Source organism: Oncorhynchus mykiss, chromosome 17, assembly GCF_057628025.1.
Source record: "Oncorhynchus mykiss isolate SJ-2025 chromosome 17, ASM5762802v1, whole genome shotgun sequence".
NCBI lineage: Eukaryota > Metazoa > Chordata > Actinopteri > Salmoniformes > Salmonidae > Oncorhynchus > Oncorhynchus mykiss.
In genome coordinates, this window is record NC_143038.1 from 30625992 (window position 1) to 30637912 (window position 11921).

The 11921-nt window shown below is 42.0% G+C and overlaps 1 protein-coding gene across 1 annotated transcript; it reads right to left on the reverse strand.

Annotated features, from left to right (window-relative positions):
- Positions 1 to 36: 36 nt before the first annotated feature.
- On the reverse strand, positions 37 to 10199 carry LOC110493977 (rac GTPase-activating protein 1). The gene is made up of 17 exons (XM_036949988.2): positions 10021 to 10199; positions 9656 to 9743; positions 9207 to 9409; positions 8078 to 8238; positions 7040 to 7109; positions 6018 to 6065; positions 5741 to 5818; positions 5376 to 5490; positions 4965 to 5116; positions 4578 to 4745; positions 4237 to 4335; positions 3879 to 4077; positions 3578 to 3683; positions 3192 to 3327; positions 2854 to 2977; positions 2554 to 2659; positions 37 to 2138 (listed from the first exon to the last, which is right to left on the reverse strand). Exons 2-17 carry the CDS (start codon positions 9738 to 9740, stop codon positions 2063 to 2065), a joined length of 1926 nt encoding a protein of 641 aa, XP_036805883.2. The 5' UTR covers positions 9741 to 9743; positions 10021 to 10199; the 3' UTR covers positions 37 to 2062.
- Positions 10200 to 11921: the final 1722 nt, after the last annotated feature.

Below are 11921 nucleotides of genomic sequence, written 5' to 3' on the forward strand. Positions count from 1 at the left end.
ACAATTGGCATGACAATTGTGTATCAATAACAACACTTTTTAGTTGGAGAGTTTGTATTAGAAGGCAGAGAATCCTATAGGTTCTTTGGAAGCCATATGAAATACAACAGAAACTTGAATTCAACCGCAAGGTACACATACAGCTACTCTGAGCACAAGGATGCCAGGATACATATATGACTTACTATTCAAATTTGTACAGAGATGGCCAGTAAGAGCCATTCTCGTGTTTTCGTTGCCATCTTTGGTTAGAAAGTTTACATAATCCCCTTTCTATGTGTTACCTTATGAGGTTAGCATGATTATTTTACTGTAAAAGAAAAGTTAAAACGTCAAAGTAAAACAAATAATTGCATTCCAAAATGTAGATCACATTAACAGTTGCAGGACAAGCCCCAAAAGATTGCAACAAAATGTAGACAAAAAAAAAATTATATTTTTTCTGGTTAGTGTACCACTAACTCTGTGATTACAATCACAGTATAAAGAGACTCACTATCAATAGATAATGTATACACGATTAGGCTTTACACAACAGCATGTACTGTATAGTGAACGGTCAACTGATCAAGTCACAGAAAAGTCAAAGGTCCTTGGTTTGAAGCAGCAAAGTCACATGGGTGGATATAGACTTTCATAAGTAGACAGATTTGACCATACTGATAAGTCATCATAACGGCCAGAATTCTTTGGGACCTTTATGAGGTATTTTCAGCATTGTCCACTAATGTTGCTGCGGGTAGGAAATGTGCTGTAATTGACACAAGCTGTTTCCAATCAAAATCAATCAATGTCTGGTTGTGCGTGTGTGGCCGGGGAGGCGTAGCTCTGCTAATCTTAAAAATCGTACAAAACAGATTTGGCAGGGAATACTATTTGTAGATCAGTGATTCTACACTTCACTTTGCTCATGCTGATCCTCTGCAGCACTCTCGGAAGTTAAAGCTTAGAACTTGATCAATTAGGGGCAGTTAAAAAGGGGAGAATCAATGACACCGGCTAACCCCCCCCCAAGTTCATTACAATGTACTTCCATGGTTGGTTTCGTTGTCTGTGTTTACACAGGCAGCCCAATTCTGATATTTTTTCCACTAATTGGTCTTTTGACCAATCACGTCAGATCTTTTTTAAGACCTGATCTGATTGGTCAAAATACCAATTAGTGAAAACAAGACAAGAATTGGGCTGCCTGTGTAAAAGCAGCCAAAGACCCTCCTTTAACTGACCCTAATTAAAAAATAAATGCAAAAATATCCGAGTCCATTGGAGAGGATTCGATCCACTTGAGAAAAATGAGGTGTAGAATCAATGATCTACAAATAGTATTCCCTGCCAAATAAAAGGCTTTGTGCAATTAAGAGTCACAGCACTACGGCTCCCATGTCTAAGGCGATCCTCCCACCAAAACACACACGCACAACCCGACATTGATTAGACAGCTTGTGTCAACTGAATAACATTTTCTAGGATTTCCTACGTGCAGCAAACCTAGTGGATAATGCTGGAAATAAATGGTTAAAGCACAACACCAGAAAAAGTGCCCCAAACTCCTTGCCCTAGTCATCACAACTACAAACATATTCCACAAAAGTGGAAATAAAAATTGTATAGCATTAAAAAAAAAATCATTAAAAGAGAGTTTTAGTTTAAAGTTACATAAAGCTATTAGCAGCAGTTAGTTTAAAGCTAAATCAAGTATTGCATGGTTCATAAAAGAGAGTTTAAAGGGTGTGATATAAAAGTATATGAAATACAGTACACTTAAGTAGATTATCTTATCCAGAGTGACATACAGGAGCAATTAGTGTTAAGTGCCTTGCTCATGGGCACGTCGACAGATGTTTCACCTAGTTGGCACGTGGATTCGAACCAGCAACCTTTCAGTTACTGGCCCTACGCTCTTAACCGCTAGGCTACCTGCCACTTATATACAGTAGCTAAAGTTAAGAACAGATTTTTCTCCTTGACCACATTACTGCATTATTGGTTCTTTAGAAAAAGAGTATTAAAAAAAATTGAGTAAAATTGTATCATCGTTTCCCTAAATACTGTGGCTTGACCCCTACTTCAGCTGAGGGGAGGCAAAAAAGCCTCCTTGGCGACTTGAGCTAGCAGATGCCTTGCTCTTGCTTCCAAATCTGTAAAATTACACAAGAAAAAAAAAAACATGAACCTCCATCACCCAATACTAGGAAGAAATACAAGACAGCTAAATACCCATTTAAGGACAGATAGAAGCACACATTCAGCGAATTAAGCACTGATGTAATCCAAGCTAGTGAGAATTATTTATTTTTTTGGTTGACAAATGTATCACCCAAGAAACACACAGAGAAGGAACATTACTCAAAACTAAAACAAACATCGGGGTCATGTTAATTAGGACCCACAATAGAAAATGTTTTAGAATGTTAAACAATCATTCGATTTTTTTTATTGGACCAGGTACTCCCTGTTTCAGTAAGTTTTCTTATTTGGCTCCTAATGGAACACAACCCATTTGAAATGTGCATTAAGATCTTGGGGGGGCTATGTTTAGAGTGTGCTGCTTACATGGTGGTGCTTGACAGGGTCTTCTTCATTCGCTGGGACAGGGAGCTGGAGGAAGGAGTTTTGGTCATCTGGTGTTCTGGAGTGGTCACTGGCCCCAGCATGCTCACTGGTTGGGGGAGAATTAACACATTCAGGAGAATATTAGCTCAGACTGGAGATTCTTTTTCGCACATTACGGCCATAAAAACATTCAAGTTCGAGTTAAAAGGCCATAGCAATGATAAAGGACATGTTTTGTATTTAAACATTCCTTGACACTAGTCTATAGGCCAGGACAGACTGGCTCTCAGTGGTGTTTACCTTTGTGGTCAGGAGTATTGTAGCAGTTAGCATTGCCCTTGACCATGTTGTCTGCGTGGGCCTGCTGCTCTACTGTGTACTGGCTCCAGTACTCATGAGGAAGGTCCAACAAGCGCTCCATCACCTGTACACATCAATAGGAATCAAATACCCTGTTGTGTGGAGACTAACACTAATTTCTGTATGGTGAGAATCATTCTTACTAAGTATTGAAAGGGTACTAAAATATAACACAAATTGTACGTTAAAAACTAGACAGTTGATAAACTAGTGTCCACATCCTTTAGGGGAAAAAAAAAGTACATTTAGCTGTCATATTTGTTTTGTTCCATACATACCCTTGGTTGTCTGTTGGTATCCTGCAGGATGGTCATGGGGTCTGGTTCTGGGACGGCATGGCCTACCAGGGTGGGCCCGAACACTCTGGCCAAGTTGGTGACGTCCATCTTGGTATCTAGTACACACTGGGCCACCCTAAAAGCACCAGAAGTCAACCATTTCAGAGAGACTCAAGTGAACGGAGCTTCTCCAGTGCCTTGTGAAATCAGGACACTTAAACTTGCCTTTGATTATGGAGGCCGGTTCCCACAGAATTTAAAATGACGATTACATTTACCAAACATCCACCACCACAGTTTACAGAGGTAGGGGCAGCACTCTTCCCTGGAAATAGAAAGTGACAGATTTTCAAAGTGACCATAAAGGGGTGGAAGCGCTGCCGTACCTCTGCAGGTGGATGGCTAGATAGGCCAGAGTGTCTCTGTTGGGTTGGGGCAGCTCACTGATGGTTTGGTAGATCAGCACCAGGCTTTTGTCATAGTCCTGAATTTCTGTGGACAAGACAAGAGTGATAGAGGCACTCCATAGAGTACTCACAAGGTAAGGAAACAAATGCGTAATTTTGTAATTTGGGTGAACTATCCCTTTAATGCATACCTGAATACACTTGAACATAACCAGAATGACGTCTACGTCTTAAAATCTATTTAACCCCTTAAAGAGACAACCAACTGCCAAGGACGGACCTGCAGCCACCATGAAGGCACGGTTGAGGCGGAAGGTGAGGAGGGGCTCAGGGAGGTTCCTCAGGAAGTCCTTGAGGAGGCCCGTGACACAGTGGATGTCATCCACCTTGGCCAGGGCCGGCACCATCCTCCCCCGCAGGAACCTCTCCTTCAGCTCCTTCACTGTGCGCCCCTCGCCTGACACACGGTACAGACCCGTCTGAGAGGGGCGGTGGAGAGAGAAAAAATAAATAAATGGGCAGGAATGTTAACTGGCAATAGGGACAATTAAAAACAGGAATTATCAAGGTAAAAAATACATTTCCTATTTATTCCTTTTATCAAAGTGAATTTTCTAAGTGCTAAAATGGCTGCTCACCTCATTTAAACCCCTGTGTTCGATCTCTTTGACACAGTGGACCACTAGGGCTGGGATCATGGGAGAGGAGGATGGAGCGTAGTCTGCAAGGGTGCTTGGCTACAACACAAGAGATACAGTTATGACATGCAAAGTTTGGAGAAGGCAATCGAGACAAAGATGGTACCAATACAAATTCATGAACGGTGTCCAGAATATACCAAACTATACGCAGGTAAACCCTGAATCCGATATGAAGAAAATAGCATAATGATCAGTTATTGCTGTATAAGCGCCAAGTGTTGCAAATATGAAGTCTTGTCAATCTAGGCACGTATAACTAACTACACAAGGTTCCGTACCTCTCTCGTCCTGACGGGTGTGCTGCCTGTGGAGACAGGGTTGCACGGCAGGGGGCAGTGATCACGGCACTCGGGGTGAGCCACAATCCTGCAGTCCTGGCACCTCAGGCAGAGCTTTCCAAACTTGGTCTTCTTTCCGCAGGGCACGCAGAACTCTGACTTGATAACCTGAGTTAGAAGAGGGGCAGAACAGAGACTCGGCTTGAACGTGTAGACGTTGGACAAATCATTAGATGGTAGATAAGATTACTCAATTTTAGACTTAACTGGGTCAACAACCTCAAGTTAATTATGTGACAAAAATATTTTCCCAATGCTGTTAAAAAAATAATAATATGTAAATCCTAAAAACAAGGTACAGGCAAAAACAATAATGACAATGTGTACCGTTTTGGCGAGGAACTCATGCTTTCGGACCCCGCCTTTGGCTCTGGGTGTTTTGAGTGGGAGTGGAGCCTCACTGCAAGGGGTGGTGCTGGGTGCCTCGCTAGCTGTCTCCGATTGGTCAATAGTAGTGGTACTGTCCCAGCCCTGAGGATCTGGAAGAACAGATATACAGTTACAGATGTAGCAGGGAACTATTGTCATCTCCTTGAAATCTCGTGGCAGTTGCTGGGATTGACAAAAAGTGGTGTTTATGCACAAAACGTTTTCAAACAAGGGAGGTAGCCCATTACCTGAACTTGTCCAATAATTTTCACTTTCCATTTCAACAAGCTTCACTACGCTGTGCCCATTTGAACATGCCCCTGGCTGATGAAAATAAGGATGTATCTAGGCTTGCTAGTTTCATCTCACCAGTCCTGCTGCGTATCCAGTAGCCAGGCACTGTCTTGATGGTGGACACGGCCTCCACAGGACCTCCGTTGACAGGCACTGTGATGGTGGTTTTGGTCACTATGGAGTCATTAATCTGCAATAATACATACACATCTTGTGATTGACAGGAAATAATACTCAAAAAGGAGAACGCGAACACAGAAGCAACATCTATTTTTTTTATGTAAAGATACTTGTCTAGTGACCAAAATTCTATACATTGAATAGCAGTGTGCTGGAGTGCTATCCAAATCAAGTGAGACTAGGGTCAGAAATTAAGTCATTTTGTAGATGTTGCATTAGCTTCACCGGAGTTAATTTCAGAAGCCTGCATTAAGTAGTACCCTCTCCGATGTTCGGCCACTGGACCGGGGTTTCTTCACCACCTGCTGGGGTGGCTCAGCAAGGTTTCTGGGAGAGCGCTGTGGAAACAAATAGGAACGACTTCGCTAACCAAACTTTCAAATGACTGAGCATTGTTGTCATAAGTGCCAGGTTATCTACATTTCCACCCCATCCTTGACTACAGATCCTTTAGATAACATTTTGAAAAAAAAAAGACATGTACATTTCTATTGTGGATCTGTCAGGATCTACACTAAATAGTAACTCTCCACACACCCTTTTCTGGAGCTTCCTCAGTCGCACCGTCCTCATCACAGAGGAGTCCTAGAGGGAATAGAGAATGGTGACTCCACAGTTCATGTTTAGGAGAATATTAGGTAGTATTAGTGTGGCTATATCTACACTTCAAAATATAAAAACGCAACATGCAACCATTTCAAAGACTTTACTGAGTTAGTTATTGAAAGGAAATCAGTCAATTTAAATAAATAAATTAGGCCCTAATCTATGGATTTCACTTCTGGGAATACAAATATGCATCCGTTGGTGACAGATGCCTTAAAAAAATTAAAGAGAGAGAACCAGTCAGTATCTGGTGTGACCAGCATGTGCATCATGCAGCGTGACATCTCCTTTCCATAAAGGTGATCAGGCTATTGATTGTGGCTTGTGGAATGTTTTCCCACTCCGCTTCAATGGCAGGTGAAGAAGCCGGATGTGAAGGTCCTGGGCTGGCGTGGTCTGCGGTTGTGAGGCTGGTTGGAAGTATTGCCAAATTCTCTACAATGACGTTGGAGGCAGCTTACGGTAGAGAAATTAACACAAAATTCTCTGGCAACAGTTCTGGTGGACATTCCTGCAGTCAGCAGGCCAATTTCACAATTCCTCAAAACTTGAGACATCTGTGGCATTGTGTTGTGTGACAATACTGCACATTTTAGAGTGGCCTTTTATTGTCCCCAGCATAAGGTGCAGCTGTGTAATGATCATTCTATTTAATCAGCTTCTTGATATGCCACACATGTCAGGTGCATGGATTATCTTGACAAAGGAGAAATGCTCACTAACAGGAATGTAAACAAAGGAGAAATAAGCTTTTTGTGTGTATGTAAGATTTCTGGGATCTTCTATTTCAGCACATGAAACATGGGACTCACACTTTACATGTTACGTTTATATTTTATTTGATCGCTTTTTCTATTTTGGCTTATTGTATTCATGTATTTTTGTGATGGCACACAACTACAACGTCCAAGACAAATGGCCCCTTGGGGAAAATGTAAAGCGGATATACTTACCAGAGAATCATCCGTTTTGTCATAGCTAATGTCAGACAACAAGGAAGCAGATTCATCTATGGTAGTTAACCTGAAAGACATGACGGGAGGCTTGGTTATGATCACTGTTCTGAATCATAACAATCTGGGCCATATTCACTAAGGGCCCGATTCAGACTTGGGAAATGTACGCCCATCCAACACACTTCTCAGTAGTTGGTATTCCGACTTACCTTATGCAGGTGCATAGCAGGCTTTGTAGGCGTGGTTCACTTGCGTGCCCTGAATAAATGTCATTCAACTGCTGAAAACCCTCCCACTTGCTTGCCAACAGATTTCCTCATGGAGTTCATTCAATAGGGGTTTCAGTACATTTATCTAAAGCCATTCCTTTAAGATTTGGTGTACCTTTCATTTGAATTCTCTCAACAGAATATAAGGGATCAATGAAAGAAAGCCATGTAAATACATGCGTATTAATCTCATTTTCAGCACCAATTGGTCAATTTAAAAAAATACTCTGCTCTTGTATGTCATTTAGAGTTAGGAAAGCATTTTTTTAAAATGGTTTGGAGAGCCTTTAAGTACTAAATATATTGGTGAATCAGAAATACAGTGGTTTGATTCATCCTGAAGGTTGCCATATTCAATGGTTCAATCCATGAAATATTCTAAGGTGAGAAAAGTGTACAATAGGGGTTGAACATTAGTCCTATAAATCTACCCTCATAATCCTCACCAATGATGGAACTGTATGACAACGGTCCAGTTGTCGTGAACCGTGCGCCAGGCTCCAGGTTTATACTGCTACGTATGGTCTATATTGATTAAAAAAGGCTACATGTCCCAAATTACTGCACAACTTGTAATATATTAGCCTATTATGATCCACTATTCCTAGAGATCATCAGGGGATTTACTCTCCATTTACGCCCCGTAAGCATTTAACTGAAGCAAACGGCCGAAAGGGGGTAAGAGTTTCTGAATTTGTTCAAAAACAAATGTTACTTATTATTTCCCATTGCAAACTTTTTTTCTCTCTAGAGGAGTGTACAGTACCTGCGGCTGGTGTTAAGGCTGGTGTTGTTCTTGGCGGCCTGTGCGGCCTGGGAATGGGCATTGAGGAAGGCCAGGGCCGAGCGCTGCTCCTCGCTCAGGTGGAGGCTGCTGCTGGAACCATCCGCCACCAGCAGATCCCGGATCAGCTGGATCTGACGCTCCTACACACACACACAGAGTAACACACAGAGTAACACACAGAGTAACACACAGAGTAACACACAGAGTAACACACAGAGTAACACACAGAGTAACACACAGAGTAACACACAGAGTAACACACAGAGTAACACAAAGATCAGGAAATTACCTCATGATGTTCTAGCCTTCCAAACAGTGTTCATACTAACTCATAGGCTTATTAAAAATCAGGCTGTAATGCACAATGAATTGGTTAGACAGCCTGGTGTAAATGCTCCTTACAAGCCAGAATGTTTAATAAAGTTGCATTTGAACTTACTCTTACGGTTGGCCGTGGTGTTTGTCCATCTTATGCTCAAAATTTGCGACAAAATATCTACAGGAAAGTATTGTTTACCTGACTTTTAAGAGCTCCGGTACTGAAGTTTACAATTCTATCACCTGCCACAAGCACAAAACCATGTTGACTTCAGTTAGTATGTATGCTGAAGCCAGCAGGTGTTTACATGGTTTTGCGCATGTGCCAGGTGATAGTAATGTCAACTTCAGTACCGACCCTCTAAATTGTTTTTTTAATTGGATACTTTGTTGCAAATTTCAACCACCTGAAGGACCAACAACAACCGGTAGACTAAATTCAAATGTAATTGTATTTTACTCAACATTAAAATTAAATTAAAAAAGGTTGATTGTGACATACACCAGATAGTGAAATGTGTTGTTTTACAGGGTCAGCCATGGTAGTAGTACAGACACCAACATATTTTTCACCTTGTCGGCTCAATCCAGAAATATACCAATTAACTGTGTATTACAGCCTGATTAAATAAGTCTAACTCATAACTAATTAACCATAGGGGTCTTCAAACTTTGCCCTCTATTTAACAATGAACATCACAAAATAGCAGAATTTCCCAATAGAAGCCACCACAACTTTATGATGTACAACACGTTTAATGTACTGTAATTTTTCTATAACTGTACCAACCAGTTTCTCATAGTCAGACTCTGCCCGCTGGCGCCGTCTGATCTCCACATCCACCTGGTTGCGCGCGTGCTTCAGCTTGACCTCAAGAGCCCCCCTCTCAGTCTCCGTTTTGGTCAGCACCTCCTTGCATGCCACAAGCTTCTCATCACACTGGAGCCACTTCTGCCTGCAGTCCTCGAAGTTCAGAGCCATCTGGATGAACTCTGGGCAGAAAAGCAAGAGGACGGTTATTGTTTAACAATCTTTTCTCTACAGACCTGTTGATTCCTTTGAAGTCAATCTCCCCTATTGTTTGTTTTTTCATGTGAGGAGTGTGTGTGTTGGGGGATTAGATTTTCACCAGCCAGTGAGAAAACCTGCAATCTCTGATATGCCATCCCTGATATGCAATGCCTGGAGAAACACTGATCGCCACCGTCAACCAACAGCATGCTCCACTAGTCACTTACGTGGTTCGATGCCCTCAATGAGAATCTCGGAGTGAGCAAGCAGACTCTGAAACTGGTTGTGCAGGTTCAACACGGTCGATTCCATGTTCTGATAAAGTATGGGTTAAAAAGGGGAAACAATCACGTGACAGAAACCCAGCAGGGGACTTGATAAAAGATGTTCTACTATATTCCTCTCTGACTTGATTTATTTGGTCGTTATAACGTTAGCTAGCAAACATTAGAAATAATAGATGGGCTAGCCAGCGTAGGCTATTTTAACATATTGAAACGGACTCGCTTCCATTTCTTTTGCAAGCAGGCTAGCTAGCTAAATTCGTTAACTTTAGTAAACAACACTGCCAAAAAAACAAACAGACACTTACGGGCGTCGGTCCTTCCGCGGACAGAGTCTCGCGGCTGATGTTTCCAGCTGATGTCAAAAGCAACTTTTATTGCGATTCTTGATAAAACAAGATACGTTGTGTGTCTAGCCACACCTGTCTTATCTGGTCCCAAGCATTTCAAAACCAGGCGCCAAGGCAGAAGGCGTTTCTTTTGTATTATTGACGCAGTACTGCCCCCATCTGTGTTGGAGTGTAAATATGCTTACAATTGATAGGCCAAAATACATTAGGCCGGCTCTAGCGTTTAAGATGCCCTAAACGTGGTATTGCAAATTTCCTGCAATACCACACATTTTGCCATGACGTATGCCATGTTAATGATATCTGAGTGAGTGTGACTAATAAAATCAATGGGGGTCCCTTGGAGGTCAAGGCCCCTGGGCACATGCCCTGCATGCTCGGTCGGTATTAGGCCATGATACCTAAAAGTTTAGATAACTGTCTAGACTAACTTACCAATCTAAAAATTGGTAGCTGACATGACTAATTTAGTGACTGTCAGTGACTGACAAAACAAAAGAAAAACTGCTGAAGCACAACCAAATTTCAATCGTGCACCTGTATTCTGCTTTTCTGGCTCTCAACAGTAAGTTGGCTTAGCAGCAACCTACTGGGTCCCCCTAGTCACCTTGGGCCCTAAGCGACCGCTTATGACGCTTATGCCTGGAGCTGGCACTGGTACAAGTGTCTTGTAAAAACCCATGTTGAAAGAAAATTGGCAAGTTACGTTCTTCAAGGCTCTGGGATGTAAGACCCTGATGAGATAGAGAGGAATGCCTGTGAGTTTTCAAACCTTTAGTCAGACACTGGAGCCTGTCCTCTTTCACTTGGTCTGTCACACATGGGACGTACCCCCGCAGCATCATTAATCAGCCCAGGCTGGCGTATCTGGGCCCTGCACTACTGTGTCATGTAATGAGGAGAACACATACTCGTATATAGAGAAACACACACAAATAGTCCACTCACACACACACACAAACATGCAAATGCGAACTCGAATGTGGATGCACATGCAAACACAGTTAAAAACATTCATTACAGACACACTCATTTACACATCGCCTACTACATAGGCCTGCATGCAAATATGGACATCGGACACATTATCTAACAAACACATGCAAACCCTGAATACACTATACAGCATTTACATTTAGGTTATTTAGGTAGATGCTCTTATGCAGAGTGACTTGTAGTCAGTGTGTTCAACTAAGGTAGATAAGCAAAAACATGTCACATTCATTGCAATAAAAAAGATGCATGCAAACACACACCTGTACACCACAGGAAGCTGTTGAGGGGAGAAACGCTCACAATAATGTCCGGAATAGCGCAAATGGAACGGCATCAAATACCTGGAAACCATGTGTTGGATCTATTTGATACCATTCCACCTATTCTACCATGAGCCCATTCTCCCCAATTAAGGTGCCACCAACCTCCTGTGCTGCACACACATACCACGAGCAACACCTATCAGCACATTCTACTTTGCTATGCAGTTCATTCACTCCTAATTGTCCATTTTGTGTTTACATTTCTCTTCCACTACTGCAGGTCCATTAGACTTGATTTGAGATGATTGGACCTGTCAGTCAATAATACTTTATCTATTATTCATGTAAAAGCAATAGGCCGTTCCCTGGCTCTGGAAAATGTTCCTCTTGTCAAGCATCATTTAACTGCCAGAACTCACTCTCTCTCTCTTCTCTAAACAGTCGATTGTGTTGGACTGACTGGAGAAGTTTTTGAGTTTCCTCTCTAGGAAGATTGGCATCAGTCTTATGAAGACTGTGATACGCAAGGAGAAAAAGGAATCACTTTGCCACTTTCCCAGACAACCCAGTGAAGGCATTTTGGGAAATAAAGCCACCTAC

Coding starts and splice junctions, on each gene's coding strand:
- LOC110493977 (XM_036949988.2), bottom strand. CDS start 9,740: ATGGAATCGACCGTGTTGAACCTGCACAACCAGTTTCAGAGTCTGCTT. Junction 6,066..7,039: donor ACAAAACGGATGATTCTCTG/GTAAGTATATCC, acceptor TATTCCCTCTAG/GACTCCTCTGTGATGAGGAC. Junction 2,660..2,853: donor CAATACTCCTGACCACAAAG/GTAAACACCACT, acceptor TCCCCCAACCAG/TGAGCATGCTGGGGCCAGTG.